The following is a 20,318-nucleotide window of genomic DNA, read 5'->3' on the forward strand; positions in this document are numbered from 1 at the left end:
TAACAATGGAAGTCCAAAAAGATTCTCAGCTGAAATTACAGGACAGTTTGAAGTGTAACACCTGCAAGATCTGTTTAGCTTGGCAGTCATATCCTATACAATGAAATATTTGCCATCAGAAAAGTATATTTTGTGATGCGCAGGAAAATATTTCACAACTTAAATTAGCATATTAACCTTCAAGTCCTCAATGACAGTCTACCATTATCAAGAATGGTCAACAGTTTGAATAAATCAACAGACAAAGCTGTGTTTTCTCATGTATTTGCAGCTTAAAGTCAGAACTAAAGGTCAGTTTGGAAATCAGTTACAGGTCAGAATATGTTGAATCGTTTTAACTCTCCAGGGCACATTTAGTCACAAGCAAAGTGTTTACTTTATATACAAAAACATTACAAATATGTAACATTTATTTACTATAGATTTTTGTAACACAAAAAGTATTTATCTGCGTCATTTACATTATGTCATACAAGTGCAGACTGTTTACTACCAGTGTTTAGGTAGCACACAAAGCCATGGTCTTGTATCACAATTTGAAAAGGCTTTACTCGGCATGTGCAACATCAGTGTTTAATGAAATATCTTGTGGAGTTCATGATATTGAGGTAAGTAGCATTCCTCTCAAAAAATAATTTGTAACTTTACAGCTCCGTTTTCAGGAATGTTCTGTTTTGGTCTTGATATTTGGGAATATACAGGGTAGTGTGGCGTTTAGGACCGTGTTAAACGCCCAGTGTTTGTCGTGGTGATGACCTGTTGCTGTGTTTTACACACACACACACACACAAACACACACACACAGTCGGTGTGAAAGAAACGGACTGTACGTCTCACTACTGCCAGAGCAGTAAGTACTGAAGAAATAATCACTGTTAGGACACACTGAGTGCTCCAGTCCCATGGGTACAGACGACTGTACAGCAGCATATATATATATATATATATATATATATATATATATATATATATATATATATATATATATATATATAGTGCAGCCTCCTACACTGGGGCTGAGTTAAAATAAAGTATGCACCTTAATGCACACATGCCTCAGCACATACAAACTCGTCAACCTTAGTCCAATGCTGAACGGTGACGTGACAGATGGAGTCTGTGAAGTAGTCACTTACTGTAGCAGACAACAGTGTCTAATTTATAACTGACAGTCTGTAAGAAACAGGTAGAGACATCAAATATACACAGACACGTGGGACAGGGAGGGATTCAGCCGTGTTGTGCTTGGGTCTATCCATCAATGTCCCAGCTGAAGAGGTGATGTTTCACCAACATATCCTGCACTCCCTCTTTCAGCGGCCTCTGCTCCTTTTCCTGGAAGAGAAAGGAAATGTTAAAAGCTTTTACCTGAATACAAAGTAAACACTACACCAGAGAGGGCAGTTTAATTATATTAGACATGTGACCAAACAGCAATTGGCAGCTTTCAAGAGTGCACTTTGAGTGCTGCTAACAACGTGACTGAAGTCTGGCCAGAGGGGATTTACAGATCGAGCTGATACATGGAGATTAATAACTGTAACAGCAGAGACTCTAAGGCAGTGAGAAGTACTGGAGGGACATAAGCAACATGAAGCGATCATTAGAAATGTAACTTCACTTTTTCAAAAGCTCAAATAAAAAAAAAGGTACATTAGGGTAAGGACGGGAACTACAGAGTGAGTTGATTTGTGTGGTAGGGTAGCAGTCTCACACCAGCAGGTAAGTAAACTTGTCCCTAATGGCTACACTAAAGCATGTACACTCTCAGATGTGACATGTTACCTAGAGGTCCCAACTAAAGAGGTGATGCTGAACCAGCACATCCATAACTTCTGCTTTCAGAATTGCAGATTTCTGAAACAGCATAAAGTCATACAGTTTTTCTCCCCTGAATACTAACATGTTGTCTTTGAATAGTAAGACTTGCTTACTACTGCTCTATATGAGGAGGCTGTGGTTTATCTCCTTGACTCACCTCTTTCTTGTCAGGTAGCTCACAGTCTTGGGAGAGGCTGAAGGCAAACTTTGATAGGACCCTGAGGAGACGACAAACATACAACAGTCATTATTTGTTTGATTAGTCAGATTATCTGTCTATATTGATTCACAGGGTTAATATTGCCAGCCAACATCAGGAAGTCAGCATCAAGGCAGCAGCTTATTCAATTTAGTCTTTCTTTGGTCAAAGTTTCCACAGTTCTTTTTTTTTTTTTTTTTAGATCTTTTGTTTTGGAGTGGCTTTGTCCCTTTAATGGCAAGACAGTTTGAAACATGAAACAGGTAGAGAGAGCTATGGACTGGATTCGAACTCAAAGTCACTGCAGCAAGGACAGTGCCTTTGTATGTGGGGTGCCTGCTCTAACTACTGAGCTACAGGGCACCCAAAGTTCCCACAGTTAACCACTTTCAATGTGCTGTCTGAGATTTTAATGTTCTCTAAATGTAAGATAAAGTCAAAACTGGCTGCAGTTTTTCAGTGTTTCATACCTGAGCTCACACTTGATCTGTACCCATCCAGGACTGCGAAGGAATGACCATGGATGATACCATTTCTCTACAGCAGCCATGCTGGAACACAACACCTCCAACCACAGGTGCAGCACCTGCTCACTGGAGGGGCAGACACACATTAAGAATCAAACTGCCTGAGGGTGTGTGTGTAAAATCATAATGAGCACATATTTAAGCCTTTGCTGTTTGATAACATGTTCAGAGTAACTGTGACAATTCATTTTCTGCTTGTGTATGTGTGTGTGTGTGTGTGTGTATCACTCTTGAAAACTCACTTTAGTCCGACGCAGACAAGAGATCTAAACTTGACATCCATCTGTGCATGTGCTGTGTCGTGGCTCATATTGACTGACTGCACCGCCTAGGAAGAGCAGACAGAGGGCGCTCACACACTTCCTACTAACATTCATTCCTGCAGGCTGATTTTAAAGACATGACTAGGCCTCACCACACAACACTACTTTCAAGAATTATTATGGTTTCTTATTGTTGAAAGCTAGAACAAACTTCTCATGTCCAAACTATAATCTAAAATGTTTTACTTAAGTCCTCTGAGTAAATGCTTACTCACTCTGTACAGCAGCTCCTCTGGCGTTAGAACTTTCCCATCTTCATCTAACCTGGTAAATATCAGAGAGGGAGGACTTGTTACCTTAAAATGCTGCAGGCGTATACCTTAAAAGTGGATCCTCACTTCACTGCCAAAACACATTTCAGTTCTTACTGAGTAAATATCTCATTTGTTTCAGATCCCAAGTTTGTTTGTGTTTTAAACCAGGCGTGTTTCAAAGCCTCATCACACTTTCTTGCTGATGAAAGTGTCTGGATGATCCAGTCCTCAAAAACACTTCCATGTGAATATAATCCCTCAAAGCCATATTAAAGGATCACATGAGCAGACATTTTAACAAACAAATGAAAACATAAGGACAGTTTTACCTGTAAGTTTTACACAGTACCAGTCTGGAATAGACGGAGTTAAAGTCCCTCTCTACTTCTCTACTGGCTGCCTGAGAGAAAACAAGAAGACAAAGAATGATAAAAGCTATGGTGAATGTGATACAATGGCTTCGTGCAATGAGGTGCCATTCAAAGAAAAACTCTCCTACCTCTTCTATGAATAACCAAGGATGACAAGGCCCTCCCAGTATAGATGGTTTCTTGAGACCGTGCTGAAAGATGGCCTTTAGGGCCGGACACAGCGTGCCCCTGGCCAGGTCTGTGACTGCCTCTGTCACTGAGTCATCACCTGCTAATGAGTACTGGGGACAGACACACAAACAAAAAACATTGGTAAGGATACCATTAATTAATATCCAAGATACTGAAAGGGGAAGAAAACAAACATATAAACTGACAAATGTCACATGAATTAAATATTTAAAGGTTCATCTGCTGTAAAATCAAAGTCAGCACAGACACTTAATCCTAATTATGATGATATTATACTGCTTCCATACCTCTTTGCTTCTCTCATCTAGGATCTCCACAAACTTTGCTGGAAACCATCCTGTTACAAAGAGCCGCAGAGAATGTATGTTAAATGAGCTGTCAGACAGATTATAGCATAATCAATTATTCAGAGGGCAACAGTGGGTGTTGATGAGACAAGGGACACACCTCTAAGGCCGTTGAGCTCTCCGACCCAACAGTGTTCATCTTTCTGTGAGATGATCTGAAAGAGAAAAAGAAAAATACAGCTGTTAGATTCAGAGGTAAGGGGGTATGTAAAGAGTAAGTACAGTGTGGGTACATGGTTGGAAACAAGAAGCCGAGTGTTGTCTGTGCACTTCTGTGCAAGTCATGACTCACAGTGATGATGTCATTCTTCCTGAAGCCTAATTCATCATCATCATGTCGCTCAAAGTCCAGCAAAGCCTTCGCCCGCCTCCGTCGGTTGCGAGACACCACAAGAAAGTTTTCATGATCTCGCTGGTGGCTCTCCATGGAGTAGTCAGGAGTCAGGTCCTAGAGACAAGATGGGAGGGGACAGAGTGAATGAAAAGCAATGAGGAATCTATACTGAATGCTACATTATGATGGTATTACAATATTAAATTCTGACACGCCAGGAAATTAAAGGAGGTTGATTCATAATCCACAACAGGGCATAAATGACACTTTACCTGTGCTGCAGTGTGTGAACTCACAGTGCTGGAGTGATGTGGGTCCAGACAGTGAAAGTGCTCTGCAGTGCGGGCGATGGCCTCCCGCAAGGCTGCCACCAGCTCTGTCTGCTTAATGTTCTTGGATTTCAGGGCCTCTGCCTCATCCTCCCCAAACAGCAGGGAGCTCAGGGTGGACTTCCTGCGCAGGGATTGTCTCCTCACCACCTGAACACATTCAAACACATGATAAATTATTATTATTTTTTACATTTCTAAAGTAAAAACATATATATGTAATATAGTAGTATGTTATATTTCAGCACACTGACTTTGAAAAAGCTACAACGACTGACCTTGTTGAGATTGGTGTTGAGTGTTGTGTTGTTTCCATTGTTGAGCTGCGCCTGTTCATTTAGGATGTAGGCTAGGTGCTTGTGCCGGTGGGCTTCCAGTGTTTCCTGGGATAGCGTCCCTGCTAGCCTCATAGCCTCCCCGAGAACTGCAGGCCCATCTCTCAGCTGACTTGGCAAGTCCGATAGAGTATTAAAAATAGACGCAGAGTTCTCTGATGATACGAGCTCCTCCTCCTGGGGTCGGGGAGTAAATTTCACAAGGATTAATACAGTTTTTGTCAATAGGAGGAGTAGGCGGTGAATAGTTGGCATGGCATGGTTTCTGGCTGTAGTAGTGTGTAATTGTTGGCATAGTCGCTGTAACATGACCTTTGGATAAACAGAAACTATTATCATCATCTTCTAACGTAGAAAACACATGGAGTGACTACACTAATAAAATAACTGAATAGTGAATATACCTTGATCTTGAGCATGCCCAGTGTGACCTGGAAGAGCACCAATGAGCCCTGGTAGAAGAGCAGGTCCCAGATCCTGAGGAGCAGACGGATGTCCACCACACTGGCAAATGATGTCAGGAACCAATGCAGTGTGATCAGCGACAACTCTGGATGTAGAACAGGGAGGGGATTACATGCTGTATGCTACATACAGGTTATAAATACTTTCACATTAACTGTATCAGAGGATGATTTGTCACCAACAACATTTGCTAGTTTCATCGAACAGTTCTATTTGTTTGTTTATAAACTGCACAACAGAAGGTTGAAATGTATTAACTGAAAGCCCGTTTCCTCTCTGATGCCACGCACCACACTCGCACCATCTTTCCTAATAACACCCATCCTTACCTATGTCATGCTCCTGCAGAAGACGGTCGAGGGCTGGCAGGTACTGAACAATGAGCTGGCGGAGAACCCTCTGGTCAGTTTGGACGCCCAGCAGAGTGGAGGAGAAGTAGGATGGAGGAAGGAGGTCTTCAATCAGGGCACACATCATCCACATCACATCCTCTTCCTCGAGAAAGAGCAGCAGACAGGAAACCACCTGGAGGGATCAAGGCAGGTGTGAGGGCAGTCAAACAGGAAGCAGTGAAGATGGAAAAGGTGAGAAGAAAGACAAAGCAAAACACAAGGATGTGTATGGATGTACATGTATTCAGCTGGCTGGTGTGATGTAGTTGTTTGTGGCAACATGAGGTACTGTATGTGCGTGTTCTCACCATGCCAGTGCCCTGACAGTACCCAATGTCTGGGTAGAGCCAGGCCAGGCCTCTCAGTACACGTCTTAGCCTCGGCACTCCAACGCTGGTCAGACTGCTGAAACATGCATTGGTTGGCATGGTCCGTAACAAGTCCTTCTCTATCTGAGGGACAAAGGATGATCGCATCATGATTACAAAACATAGTAGCAGAAAAAAAGGCAATAAAGACCTCACAATCACTTCTGTTAATGCCTTGTTAAATTATTCAGAAATGTACCAGTGACACGATTAACAAAGGTATTATGTGAAAGGTTATTCTCTCAGTTTGTAACCACAAACACAAACAACTGAAAGAAGGGCCACCAGGGGTCCGTTTCACAAAGCAGGTTCAACAAACTCCGAGTCTAATCCTGAACTCTGAGTTGATCTACTCTGAGATAGGAAACTCTGAGTTTCTGGTTCCAGAACAGCTGATTTGAATCAGTTTAATCAACTCGGAGTAGTTTCACCTGGAGTTAAGCACGTGCACCACAACTATAAAAAGCCAGCATCAATAGAGCCCCGATTCGATGAGTCACCATGGCAACAGGGAAGAGGAGGGCTGCATTTTTCACCCCACTAGAATTAGAAATCTTAATGCGCTCATATGTAGTCCTTTGCAATCACAATAATATTACAGGGGAAAACTGCTTGAATGGTAGCCTATTAATTTATTTCATTTAGGTGCAATCCCGCGGGGGAGAAGCGCACTTGGCAGCAGCTTAGGATGAAATATAAAAACATTGTTCAAACATGTAAGACCTCGGCATAATCTCATGGGGGTACCTCATTTTGATCACGCTATACATTGTAAAGTAAATATTAAGTGGCTGTTTGACTGTGCAGTTGTTTTATCCCCAACATAATGCTGTTTTCACACACATAAATGTCTTCTCATCTATATCATGTTCTGTTAAATAGGCTAATTAAGCCTATTTAAACTAACACAGACTTCTACTCAGCCAACAGAAAGAAGGCAGATGCCCGTAAAATGAGCACACTTTTCTGACCTCCCTGCATACAGTTGCCTTACTCAAGTGCTCAGCATCTCCGACATTGTACAAAAAACTTCCATTCGCAAAGAAACGCAGCGCAACACACAATATCTGCTGGGATGTGAGAGCATGACTACGATTAGTAATGTTGCAAATGTAAGGACGGATTAGGTTGTGTATGTAGATGATGGACTGTGACGTGAAACGGTACCGCTCAAAAAGATAATTGTCTGGAAATGCTAAAACATCTATGCGCGGTCTGATAACATCTCCCGACGAATATTTAATTCTCTGCGCAGTAATGCTGCACCTTCACCCACGGGATCGTTATCAAAAGGACATGCCATGTTAGTGAAAAAAGTCGCCACCTACTGTGCCTAATGGACTTCTAATACTGACTCTGATTTTTTAAAATGATTTTTTTAAAAGACAGACGGCAGAACTAGGCTACGCCAAAACTCACCTGCTGACTGAATGAATGAGGAAATCAAATGGAGTGTGTGGCTCTGAAAGAGGGCGGAGACAGAGAGAAACTCGAGGTTCGTTGAGAAAAACCTGGTCCCGACCAGGTTAGGTTCATAGAGTCTGTTACTACGGTAACTGACCGAGAGCTTAAGTTACCTCTCTCTCTGAAACAGGCTAGAGTTACACCTCTTTCTCTGGTTTGAGTTACCTCCCTTTTTGAAACGGAAAACTCAGAGTTTCCCTCATTTCAGGGTTAACAGACTCTGAGTTTTCACTAAACCTGCTTTGTGAAACGGACCCCTGAAGCAAAAAAAAGTATGATAGAGAAAACTGTTGTGTACACAGCCACAGTAAAGTGAAATTCATTTCTGGTGCATAGTGTTTTAGAGAACATTAAATATGCATTCAAAACTTTCTCTATCTCCAAACATTTCAGGAACCATAATTGAATTGTGTGTGTAAACTATGAAAAAGGTCTAAGGAATAAAAAGTACACCAAGGTGAAAGGGAAATTCCCCTGGGTAGATAATGAGAAATGCATTTTAGTTCCCTATTTTCTCGGAATTAAATGTGTGAAAGCACAGAATGTCATTCAGACAAGAATTTATGTTTATTAGGAATTGATATTTGTTTGAAAGAAGAAGCAGAGAAAAAGGAGCTGTGACTGACTAATTCATGTCTAAATTAGTCAGTCTGACTAATTTTGCGTTTGGTTTAATGTGTTTGTCTGTTTGTGGTTATAGTGTGTGTGACTGTATGTGTGTGGACCCCAGGCAGAATAGAGAAAGCTTATGCTGGTGCTAATGGAGATCGGAATAAAGAAAGAAGGAAAAAGAAATGTGCGAACCTGTTATCTAAGATTGAATCTCTAGGGTATTTTTATTTCAATTAACTGGGTCTTAAAATCATCCTCGACTTTATAGTATTAACTGTATAACACCATGGTAGCACCTGATCCATCAACTTCCTCATCTGTCTATTTGTATCTTAGTGAGGGACAAAAATAACTATAAAGTTGCACCACTATCACCTTCATGTGACAGCACAACTGGCTGCCAAAACAAACACAACTTACACCTAAATTCTTACTAGACCTGACTGTGCAGTCAACTGCAGGATAGATGTGAATGCAGCATGGTAAAAGCTGACTGTTTCATCTTCCCTGAACTGTGGCACCACGTGTATACCCCTCTATAGGTCTACAGCAGATTAATAGCTGCTTCATTCATGTATTTTGGGGCTGTGCAACATTTAATGAATCAAAATGCACAGATGTATAATACATACATATGCCAGGAGAGATTCTTTGATTCCATTTAATAGCTGTTTCTAATTATTAATTGATTAATCAACCAATTATGGATGCATGTTCTCAAGAAGTACAATGCTTGGTTGGAATTCTGCTGTGGGACTGTGTTTGGTTATGTGTACAGTGGTGTTGGATTTTTACCTGTTTAGCTGTGCTGGTGTCGTCATTGGAGCTGTTCTTAATGATTTCTCTGTAAGTGATCTCCGAGGTCCTCTTCTTCTGCAGAGCTCCAGCCAGACGCATCCATAGCTAACAAACAAAATAAGTGCTGTTCTGTGACTTTGTAGATAACAAAAAAATGTAAATATCAAATGCAAGCGTAGCCACAAATTTAACTTTTATTTTTTAACTTATTTATTTATAAAAAGAAACTGACTAGCTATCATGGGCAGTATTTCAGCCCTATGTGTACCACTCCTACTCAATGACACAAAATGTTCCCTCATGCTGAGCGGGTCTGCTTACCTGTGGCCTCATGCTGTGAGGTATGCCACCGAGCACCAGGGAACGCAGGCGCTCAGAGCGTGGGAGGACGGGATCAATGAGCTCCCAGGTCAAATCGCCCACCGTGTGGTTGTGGGTGAACTCCAGGTGGGCTTGCCAGCGCAATCGCTGCTGGGGGTCTTCACGCTGGGGTGAGCCTTCGGAGCCCAGCCAGGACGTGGGCTTCCCATCGTCTGAGTGAGAAGAGAGTCAAGATGTCAAGATACGTGGTTCGTGTTCTTTGTTTTCAAAATATTAACCTAAGTAAACCCCAGTTTCACCTCTTGAGGGGAGGTGTTATAAAATGTAATGGAATCATGCATGACAGTGACGTGGTAGGAAAGGGGAAGGAGGGGAGTGTGGGGAAATGTGTCTGGATAAGAGACAAGTGGTTAAATAACAAAGCCAAAAATAGAACTCCCTTAATGGGAGACACACTGTACTCCAGCTGATTGTTTATTATGTGCATGATTACTAATAGGCAAAAACAACAACCAACATGAATACATCAACAACCAGCTGAATGGGGAGAATATACTGCTGCCAGACAATATTTAAGATAATTTAAGGACAGGAAACAGCCTTCTGAACCACTACGCTAGAACAGACCTTTAATAATGTACAAAACATTGTGGTACAAAAGTGGCACAAAATATTTTCCCAGCCTAAAGCAAGAAAAATAAAGTCATAACTCTAAGATCACATGCCCTTAGTCTGTGTGCATAATGCAGCTGCTGTCCAAAGATATGGAGATTTTCATTTATGCTTCATAACTGGGATGAAGGAACTTTACCAGTGTGGAAAAAATAGAGTGAAGCAAGAAGAAGTGGGCATGTTTGCATGTGTCATTGTGAGTGAACACATTACCTTCAATGTCCACTCTGAAGCCAAACTCGTCATATTGGAGTTCAGGCTGTTCTGAGGGCTCCTTCTGCAGAGACAACATGCATGTCATTAGCAGAGGAAAGGAGACTGTGACAGGCCCTGCCGATGATGGCCACAGCAGCTTTTCATAGCGTCTTAAACACCAGTTAACACAACACATCAGGTGTCAGTGTCACATGGAGCTCTTGAGGCATTCTGGTCTCTTATATTCTGTCACGCAATTCAGATGAGTCATCGTAGCTTGTTATTTTATTTTCTCCCCTCGTTCCAGAATAGTCGCTGTCTTCAGTCTCTATTTAATGTCACAGATTCTTAGGGTTTGCACATAAACACCACATGAAGTCATATCTTACCTGATGGTACTTGGCCAAAATGTCCTGAGGCCACATGCTTGGAGTGAGAGCAGAGAACGGCCCACCAGGGGCTGGTGTGTAAGTACCTAAAACAGAGACGGATACAGAAATCAGAAAAACTGGTCCTTAAACAGAAAATATGATGCGTGGAGTTTCGAAAATAACCAAGACGGTTAAACCCACAAATGAGGTATCAAGATGTATCCAAAGTAAAGAGTAATGAGTAATGCCATGTAATTTCAGCACTCCAACGTCAGCGTGTATTTGTGGACATGAATACGTTTCTCTGATAACCAGAAACAAATGTATAAAGATCCCCTTAAATTGAGAGCCTTTTGCATAAAATGCATACAAGTCTTTTACCTGACATTTTGTTGGTATTAGAGTGAAAGGCTTCTACACGCAAACACCACAGTCACTCTGGAGGAAGGAGGTCAGCAGATAGCACCCACTCTGTAAAAAGGACAAACAGAGGAAGAGAAAAGGTTGGTGGTTCAATCCCGTCATTGATTTCAACTTATAACAGTTTATATTCTCTAAACCTGCCCTTGTGCTGTACACATCATTACCATTTTTCAAAAATTATGCAAGTACCTCCACAATAGTCCAAGCTCAAGTCCAATTATTCCATAACACAGCAGTATTTCCTCTTCAAGCATTACTAATGGGAGAGATTCAGAGGCTCGACACAATTATCGCAAGTGAGAGAGAGAAGGGAGGACATTCTTGTGTCTCTTGTCATGGCCATATGACTGCTGCACTAACCAGAGGCTAATTGCTTTATTTAACTTTGTGTGTTGCTGCTCTGTTTTTAAACAGTTAAAAGGTCCAGAGGCTAAATTAACAGACATTCTGTGAGAATTCAGCTTTTTCTCTTTGAGGATGTTATCCTACTTTTACTTGGGAAGGTCTTATGCATCACATATGTGGTAGTTTTCTTAGATAACTACTCAGCCCAACTGTGGAGCAGCTCTGAAAATGGCTGTAAACGTACAAGGGCTCTGACAACTTTGCATGCTGTTCTACTGGCTAGTTTATTAATAGATGATCATGAAAATAGGTAGGTAGTTATTTTAATTTGCTAGGCTCTGTATTGGATAGCCTGCTTCTATTGTGTGTATGTTTTTATTGTGTCACATCTACTTTAAAAACTAGTTTTCTTGTAGACAAAGCTGATGGAAAAGTGTCTCTTAGTATTCCAATGACTCATTTGGAAAACTAATTAGAACTGCAATTACATAATAGGGCTGCAACTAACGATTATTTTCATTGTCGACTAATCTCTCGATTATTTCTTCGATAAGTCGACTAATCATTTTATTGAAAAATGAGTTAAAATGTTGAAAAATGTCTGTCTGTCTCGCCCAAACCCCAAAATTATGTCATCTAATGGCTTGTTTTGTACTCACGCCAAAGGGTTTTAGTTCACCGTCATGGGAGAGTGTGTAAAGCTGCTGCCAATATTTGAACGTAAGAAGCTGCAATAAGAGTATTTTGGGGTACTTTAATAGTATTTTTCTATGAAAAATGACTCAAACTGATTAGTCAACTACTAAAATAGTCACTGATTATTTAATAGTCGATTAGTCATCGATTAGTCGACTAATCGTTGCAGCTCTATTACATAAATAATGAAGCGAACAAACAGGAAGTAGGAAATATAACCGTTTACAGCACTGCCGAGCCAATCACCATATCTCTTCTGATGGTGACATCACAGCTCTGGCTATTGTTCAGCCATCCAGAGCGCTCGCAACTTTTGTTCCAGTTATGTCACCTTTAAAAAAACGAGTATCTCAGGTGCATCAGTCAGCCAATGCTTGGAGAATATCTGAAACGGATGACTAAAAATAAAACACACCGGCGACAGCAGATTTGTACTCTTCATCTTTTTTCTTCTGTGTGCAAAAGTTCAGCAGATATGCCACGACAGAGTTTTTCAACATAATAATACAAGTGAAAAACTAGAGTGTCACTGGATTTTCTTTTTGTTCAATTTCTGCTCAGCCTATTGGTCTACAGGCTATTATACACTCCAATCACCATTTCATGCTGCATATAACACATTAAAACTGGAGGTCCAAGCCAAATAATCTGATATACCCACAACAAATATGCTGCTGTCCAAATATGTTTTGAGCACACAGAACAATCACAAATCCCCTGATTATTGGATAGTCACTTCCAATTATTTGCACAAAACTCAGATTCTGAGTCAATAAAGCAGTAAAGTAAGGGAAGAGGAATTTGGATGCTTCTAAGGTCATGACATCTTGCTATCAGGCTCATATGAAGTATCCTAAGAGGAGACACCATTTGGAACATGAGCACCGATACACCACACACAATAATACACAGGCAGACACAACAGCCCAACAACCGTAACCTGCAAAAGAGGCTCACCAGCATGCAAACACCCTGCCAAAATGATTTATTCCAGCAGCAGGCTTGCAGCATCTGAAGAGGGATTTAGGACTTAAGAGAGATGAGAAATCAATTTGAGGTTTGGAGGATGGCCAAGTACTTTCAGGCTAGCTCTGTGTGTAGCTCAGGGGAGTACTGGGATTTTGGAGCGACTCCCTTACAAGAACACAAACAGTTTAATCACCTGCCAAGAAAACCAACACGACTGAGCCCCTTCTGCAAACTGTTGCACATATTGACGAACCTAACTGCAAATTTCTGCTGCAGAAGGAAGCAAAAGTTTGACCAGACACGATTGGTTAATAACATGAATATAATCAGCAACTATTTTGATGGTCAATTGTTTAAATATTTAAAAAAAAAAAAAAAAAGGCTACAAACGCTGGTTTCAGTGTGTCAAATGTGGGGATGTGCTACTTGTCTTTGTCTTTCATGATAGTATACTGTTAGTCTGACAAAAACATATAAATTGAAGATGATAAGGGTATTTCTTTTCTTTTCTAAAGTTTTCTGACATTATAAAGACCAAGTGATTTCTAGAAAAAATTTAATTTTGAATCCTTATTTTCAGAGTTAAACTAAGATACGATCCTTACTGCAAACGTGTACAACTAGGTCGTTTACAATGTAATAGTAAGTAGCTAGCTGTAGGCATTAGCTGTTACTGTGGTTGAGGTTAACCTGGAGTAAACAGAATCGCCCATTAACAACTTAATGTCAAGAATAGAGGCCAACCAATATAAATTGCAGCCACTGGGCTACCACAGTCACTTCATATTGGCTATATTTAGGAATTCATTCATTTTGGAGCGTATCCCAGCTGACATTGAGTGAGAGGTGGGGTCACCAGACTATCACAGGGCTGACACATAGAGACAAACAACCATTCACACTCACATTCACACCTACGGACAATTTAGAGTCCCCAACCTAACCTGCATGTCTCTGGACTGTGGGAGGAAGCTGGAGTACCCAGAGAAAACCCATGCTGACACAGGGAGAACATGCAAACTCTGCAAGGAGGGGCTCCCCCACCCCGGGGTTCGAACCCCGCACCTTAGGTGCGAACCAAGAATGCCCTTGCTGTGAAACGACAATGCTAACCACTGCATCATCATGCTAGCTATATAAAGGCCTATATAGGAAATTGCAGCACATTCCTACTTGTTGTGTTTTTATAATTACATATTTTTTATTATATTTACCATGTTAAATTCTACTAATGTTCAACTGTAAAGTTAACTGTCTTAGTGCATCCTTAGTCACTTTTTTTTGTAAGAAATTTTGAGGGGTCCTTAGCAAAACTGTTTCTGTAAAATAAAATATTAGATTATGTATTATTATCCTCACTATCAAAGTTCAATATTAGTTTTACCTCAAAAATCCACTTATCAGTTGGGGTGTTGTCAAAAAGAATAAATGGATATACTGTAAATCAAAATGTGTAAATTTTTCAACACCAATATCAAGATCTTTTTATATGATAATGAGATATATATAGTATATTGCAATAGTAAACTTTGTAGAAAGTCAATTGAGAACATGTTTATGGATTAACAAAATGACCAGACAGGACTGTCTGTACATTATCACATTGACTCAAAAATCCAATATTGCTATAAAGCAGGCCTAATTGTTGATTTACAACACTTCACAATTGCCAACACAATCAGAAATACTGCAGAGACAGCAACCTGGATTTGGACTAACATGTTACAAATTTATATGATCTTACAATATACATCATCCAACCTTATACTGATTATAAAACTACTTGAAACACCCATGAAAAAAAAACTAAAATCACTTTTGGCTGCGTCTATATAATGGGATGTTTCTCTTTCTTACTCTGACACAAGATCTTTTCCATTGTTTAGGTGCGGCTGTGCTCACCTGTGTTTGCACAAACCGGTCAACTCCCTGCCGCAGGTAAAGCAAAGAGTAACATCCTGCTGCGCAGACACAGCATGTGTGTGTGCATGTGTACACACAGCAAGACCCTTCCTTTTACATCAGTAGAGTAAGTTCTCAACTCTACTTTGATAATTGAGTTTGTGTTGCCATGTTAGGCCCACCAACACCACCCCCCTTCCTTCCCAAACACCTCCTTCAGTTGTTCTCACAGTAGCCACAACAATGGTGACTCATATTCCCCTCTCGTGAAGACGCCCACCTACACGGCCATGTATGTCAGAGAATTACAGGACCGGCTCGTGCCTTGCCAAGTTCGCTTTGGCTGAATTATGATAGACAGTTCTTTGTACTCTTTGGCAGACTGTGTCTTTCCGTCTGTCTCTCTTTCACACACACATACACAGCCACACGTCACATCTATCAATTCACACTCTCGGTTACACACAGAGGCATGTGGCACCGTGGTGAACAGGAATGTGGCTTCTACAAGAGCAGGGGAATAAGAAGATATTGTAAAACCCCTAAATCAATGCTTTCCAGGAAGTTAAGGGAACAATATTGCAGGGGGAAGTACTTAAAACAACGTACAGCTCTTCATAATTTTAGTTTATTCCAGCTGACGACCCTGCAGCTGACCCAGAAGGCACTAAAGGAGGTGTGGCAGGCAAAAAGCCTAGCAGGTACAACATCACCTGTATTCCTAATCAATGCCAAGCTGTCTAATTCACAGAACCACAGCTTTATTTGTAACTAAAGGTGGGGGGGGGGGGGGGGGGGGGGGGAATTGATACAGCATAGTATCATGATATTTTTTAAGTGGCAATATTGTGTCAGTGCATGGACAACAAGTATTGATTTTTTTACTTAAAGAAATGATTAATATTGCAAATAAAAATTAAACTTTTGAAAGCCTATGAGAATTATAAAATGGATTGCTTTTTTGATCCACTAGATATACTTTGCTGCAGTAAAAATGACTTAAGTGAGATGAACAGACTGAAAACCTAACCTTGTTGGATAATACAGATGTTGACAAAGATTTCCTTGCAGCTGTGGTAAATCACAATATATTTTATCACAACACTAAGCATGCCACAATATGTTTAAAATTACAATAATATAGTGTGGCTTAAGCATCATGATAATATCGTGTCATTGGGCCTTTGGTGATTCCCACCCCTATTTGTAACAAGCCAAAGGACAGTAGATTACAGAAAGCAACAAGTGACTCATCTGGATTTGTGGTTACACACACACCACATAGTAATGCATGTTAAGGTGTACCACAAACATGTTTTTAATGTGCACCATCTGTATGCTGAAAAGCTCCTGTTGTGCACGTTTCTCATTAGACCAGTGGAGGGTGTGGACAGGTCTACAGGGTATGACCCACCTCTTTTTCTGGCCGTTTACAGTGTCCCAACCTATCAGCAGAAAAGCAACTGGAATTTTTTGGAGAGTATGTCCACTTCCTCCTCTGTAGCCTACCCATTTACCTTAGTGCACCCACTTCATCACCTATCACTACATCACTGCATTAGACCCAAAGCAAAATATCACATGAGCTGCTATGAAAAGTATACTGCGTACTTGTATGCAAGTGTGTGTGTGCATTACGTCAGAATAATAAATCACAACGTGATTTTCTGTATGAAGCTAGCTGAATTGTGGTTACGTCAAACCCCAGCTGACGTCAAATGCAGTCAAAAGACTGTAAAATGAGCAATACTTTCAATGAAACCTTCCAAAGGCAACACATTTGGCCGACTATATTCTCTTTAACTTCTAAACTACACCAAACGTGCACTATAAAAATAAGCTATGCCTATAAATTGATAAAACTCACCCGTCTCAGAGACCTTAATGATTCCACTGTGAGTTGTCAGCTGTTAACGTTAGCCAAACACGCTACCTCTCGCTTTAAGCTAACAGTTACACACAATGGTGGCCAACAGCCTGCTAGCATAACTTACCGTGACATTATTCTACCGAAAGCACAAGGTTACGTGTTGTGTCGGACGTGTCTTCTATCGTTGGAAAGAGTCAAACGCCATATGCTATGCCATCTTTCGTCTCGTATTTATGATTTCCCCTGCGTTATGCACCTGCTAGCGACGTGTAGCTCCGTGGTATCCCTACACCCTTTAAAAGGGCTTTCCTGACCATCCTGAGAAATAGTTCCACATCCCGGAACTACACGTCTCGCTGAAAGATATCCTTCCGCGGAGGACTGGATGACGTAGGCACACGACGTTTGCTTGTTCCATTCATTCATTAGTTTCCTCGTCCTTTTTGCTCATTCACTCCTGCAGGAAAATGAAACTCTCGCGATTTAAATAGTGCTAATGATGATGTCAGATGAAATTAGGAACACTTTATTGCGATCACAACACATTTTTATGGAAATCTGGCTCCATCTTGCTGGTTGTTGGGTGTGTTTGCTGTTTTGAATGACACGTTTAACCCCTTAAATCATGTTTTTTTTGTAAAGGACGTGTCCCTAATGAACTGACAATAAGATGAAACAGCTGTTAACCATTAAATCTGTGTTTTTTTAATGATCTTAAACATTTCCTGGAAAGATTTCCACTTGAAATGTATTATTATTACATAGGCCTATTATTTCTAAAACAATAAGATCATGAAAGTGGCATACTTTCTTTTCTTATCCTTGATTTTGAGCATTAGTAGACCATCCATACAAATTCAATTACCCTATTAAATTACTAAAAAAAAAAAGAGGAAAATATGTTGTTTTTAAAAAAATTATTTACAAAAGTGGAAAAAGGTGCTATTTAATCTTTAGTCAAGACATGAAGATCAGTTGTATCTCCTTTAATTAGTTTGAGACAAACCTCAAATTTCCTCTGAAATGGTTCCACTGATGGTTAAAACATAATGCTTTTACACAATTACTCCACAAGATGTCTCTGGTGCAATAAGTGCACAAGCCTTTTCACATTGGCATACTCATGGCTCAACTACTGAAAGTAAGACCTCACAGCACACAGTATGTTTCTTATCACAGCACCCACAAGCCTCAATCTTCCACCTCCACACAACCACCAACCCTCTCACCCACAAACACACCTAAGATAAGATATTTTAATTGAGGTCTGGTGTGCTCCTGCAGTCCAGACTGACCTTAGGGGACAGTGCCCTGTGTTATCTCACATTAGTTAGCAGAAGTCAGGCTAAATGGGCATTAGAACCATGTGATCAGCTATTCTTTAAAGTATGAGATGATTCATGCGTGACAGGAGCCGGCACTTTGATGCTGGGGCTGCAAATTTTGCACAGTGAGAGAGTGCATTTTAATTTCTTCTGAAAAAATTAGATAGTGTGTCTTTGTGCGTGTGTGTGTGCACGAAAACACATGTTGCAGAGCTCCTGACTGAGGAGTCAATAATCCTTTAGAATGCAAATCACTTAGTGTGTTGCTCTGTTTAAACCTATTACACCTTATCCTTCAGTTCCTGCAGTCTTCTTCACCTTCTTCTTGCTCCTTTGCCACTGACTCACAGACATATGGTGAAAAGTTAGTATGTCCTTTGTTGAAAATCTCTTTCGCCTCACATACCCTTCCCTCAGTCTCTCTCCTCCTCTGCCCTGTGACACATCAGCATGATGCTCCTCTGTTCACTCTAACCCTCTTGCATTGCTTGCATGCTCAGTTTGCTGCACCATGCCAGAGTGAGTCACATCATTAAAAATGCTGCAGCCTAAAGCCGACCTTGCCCACAGCTTGCCAGCCAAATAGCCCCACTAGTGCATTCGCCCTACATCTCACTGTGATGTGGGTGTGGTTCAGTCCCTTTTCTGGCACCTCTTTCCCCCTCTGCTCCACCTCCTCTAGTGCTCATCTGTCTGGCTGTCTTCGTCAGTTTTGATAGAATGATGGGCACTGTCAAGCAAGCCCTGGATCTTACACTGCAGTTGCTATGACGTCAGACAGAGGCAGAGGGAGGAGGAGGGAGATGCCAGGGGAGGAATGAGGAGACAGACAGAGATCGAGAAACAAAGAGGGAGGGAGGGGAGAGGAATAAAGCTGCGATAAGGGTGAGCAAAAAAATATAGGAGAATGAGCAAGAGACTCAACGCAGGTGTGTGTGTGTGTGTGTGTGTGTGTGTGTGTGTGTGTGTTTGTGTGTGTGTGTGTGTGTGTGTGTGAGTGTGGCTGAAGCACAAGAAAATTAAGGGCAAGCGTAAGGTGAGGAATAAAGAGAAAGCAGTGGAAAACAGAGTGGAAAAGTAGAGGGAGAGGGAGGAGAGAAGACGTGGGCTGAAAGAAGCATTTTTCTGCTATATTGTTCGTATGAGGCAAGAGAAACCTCAGGCTCACAGTCTTGGTGTGTATGTGGGTGGTTTTTTTAGTCAGCTCAAAAGCTCGCAAGCACACAGATACGAGCACACATGCACAAGTGCTATTGACATGTTCATTGGATCAGATGAAAGGGATTATTGATCCAGATGAATCAGCAGCTTGCCATCAGATAGATGAGAGACAGAACGAAAGACAGAGAGAGGACCACTTGTTCACATTGAGCCAATTTGCTGCAGTGCTGCAGTGTTCCATCAGGACAGGAGATAGCGCTGTTGCATCACACCAGTCAGTTTACAATTAACCCTCTATGTGGGCCATATTTGAGTAGATTATATTATAAATGTAAATGTGTGCCCACATGTGCGCATGCATGCAGGCGTGCACTGATGGGTACTAAAACAGGCCTGTGTGCCCACATGTATCAGTGCTGTTCATGCGTATTAGTTTATGCATGCATATTTATCTGTACTATGTCATATGTACGTGCTATGTTTTCCCAGCATGCATAATAAAATCACAATGAGGTGCAAATCGAGTGAGCCCTCCTTCTAATACTTCCATGGGCCCAATTTGAGCTAAATTGAAATCATTGAGCCGCACATGATTAAGTCTGCACGTCTCCAGTGTCATACAGAGACGCACAGGGCCACCCTTTAAGCAACACGGAGCACACAGGTTTATGTAACCTGCATGATGTGGACTCTGCCGTTGGGATCATTTATGCATATAAGGCCAGGGTAGGCTAAGCCAGGCTGGGTCTCTCGGGCTGGATCACGGGGCTTTCACGCAGCTGTCCCCCCCCAGTCTCAGAGGATCTCTCCTGTGATGAGGAGGATTGAAGGTAAAGGGCAAGGGCTCTGAGGCTACGCATCGCAATGGCAAGTGATTTCTCTTGGGTGCTGTGATGGGAGTGGCTGCTCTTTTTTATTTATGATTCTGTGTTAAATC

General features: G+C 41.3%; 1 protein-coding gene across 2 annotated transcripts; it reads right to left on the reverse strand.

The window, feature by feature from the left end:
* Window positions 1-248: 248 nt before the first annotated feature.
* Window positions 249-17,219, reverse strand: sgsm3 (small G protein signaling modulator 3). Of its 2 annotated transcripts, none has more exons than XM_033643945.2 (21): window positions 17,020-17,219; window positions 11,072-11,161; window positions 10,709-10,794; window positions 10,338-10,401; window positions 9,453-9,664; window positions 9,129-9,236; window positions 6,198-6,341; window positions 5,827-6,022; window positions 5,437-5,582; window positions 4,976-5,209; window positions 4,641-4,847; window positions 4,327-4,482; window positions 4,135-4,189; window positions 3,975-4,024; window positions 3,624-3,776; window positions 3,454-3,524; window positions 3,086-3,134; window positions 2,790-2,875; window positions 2,491-2,613; window positions 1,979-2,039; window positions 249-1,335 (listed from the first exon to the last, which is right to left on the reverse strand). In XM_033643945.2, the coding sequence occupies exons 2-21, from the start codon at window positions 11,076-11,078 to the stop codon at window positions 1,252-1,254; spliced, it is 2,292 nt and encodes a 763-aa protein (XP_033499836.1). In that variant the 5' UTR covers window positions 11,079-11,161; window positions 17,020-17,219; the 3' UTR covers window positions 249-1,251. The 2 variants fall into 2 exon arrangements, with proteins under 2 accessions (XP_033499836.1, XP_033499837.1); XM_033643946.2 differs by having other exon boundaries at window positions 4,665-4,847; window positions 17,020-17,217.
* Window positions 17,220-20,318: the final 3,099 nt, after the last annotated feature.

Source organism: Epinephelus lanceolatus, chromosome 18, assembly GCF_041903045.1.
Source record: "Epinephelus lanceolatus isolate andai-2023 chromosome 18, ASM4190304v1, whole genome shotgun sequence".
Taxonomy (NCBI): Eukaryota; Metazoa; Chordata; class Actinopteri; order Perciformes; family Serranidae; genus Epinephelus; species Epinephelus lanceolatus.

Coding starts and splice junctions, on each gene's coding strand:
- sgsm3 (XM_033643945.2), bottom strand. Junction 4,483..4,640: donor GTTCACACACTGCAGCACAG/GTAAAGTGTCAT, acceptor TCTTGTCTCTAG/GACCTGACTCCTGACTACTC. Junction 2,614..2,789: donor CTTGTCTGCGTCGGACTAAA/GTGAGTTTTCAA, acceptor CTGCCCCTCCAG/TGAGCAGGTGCTGCACCTGT.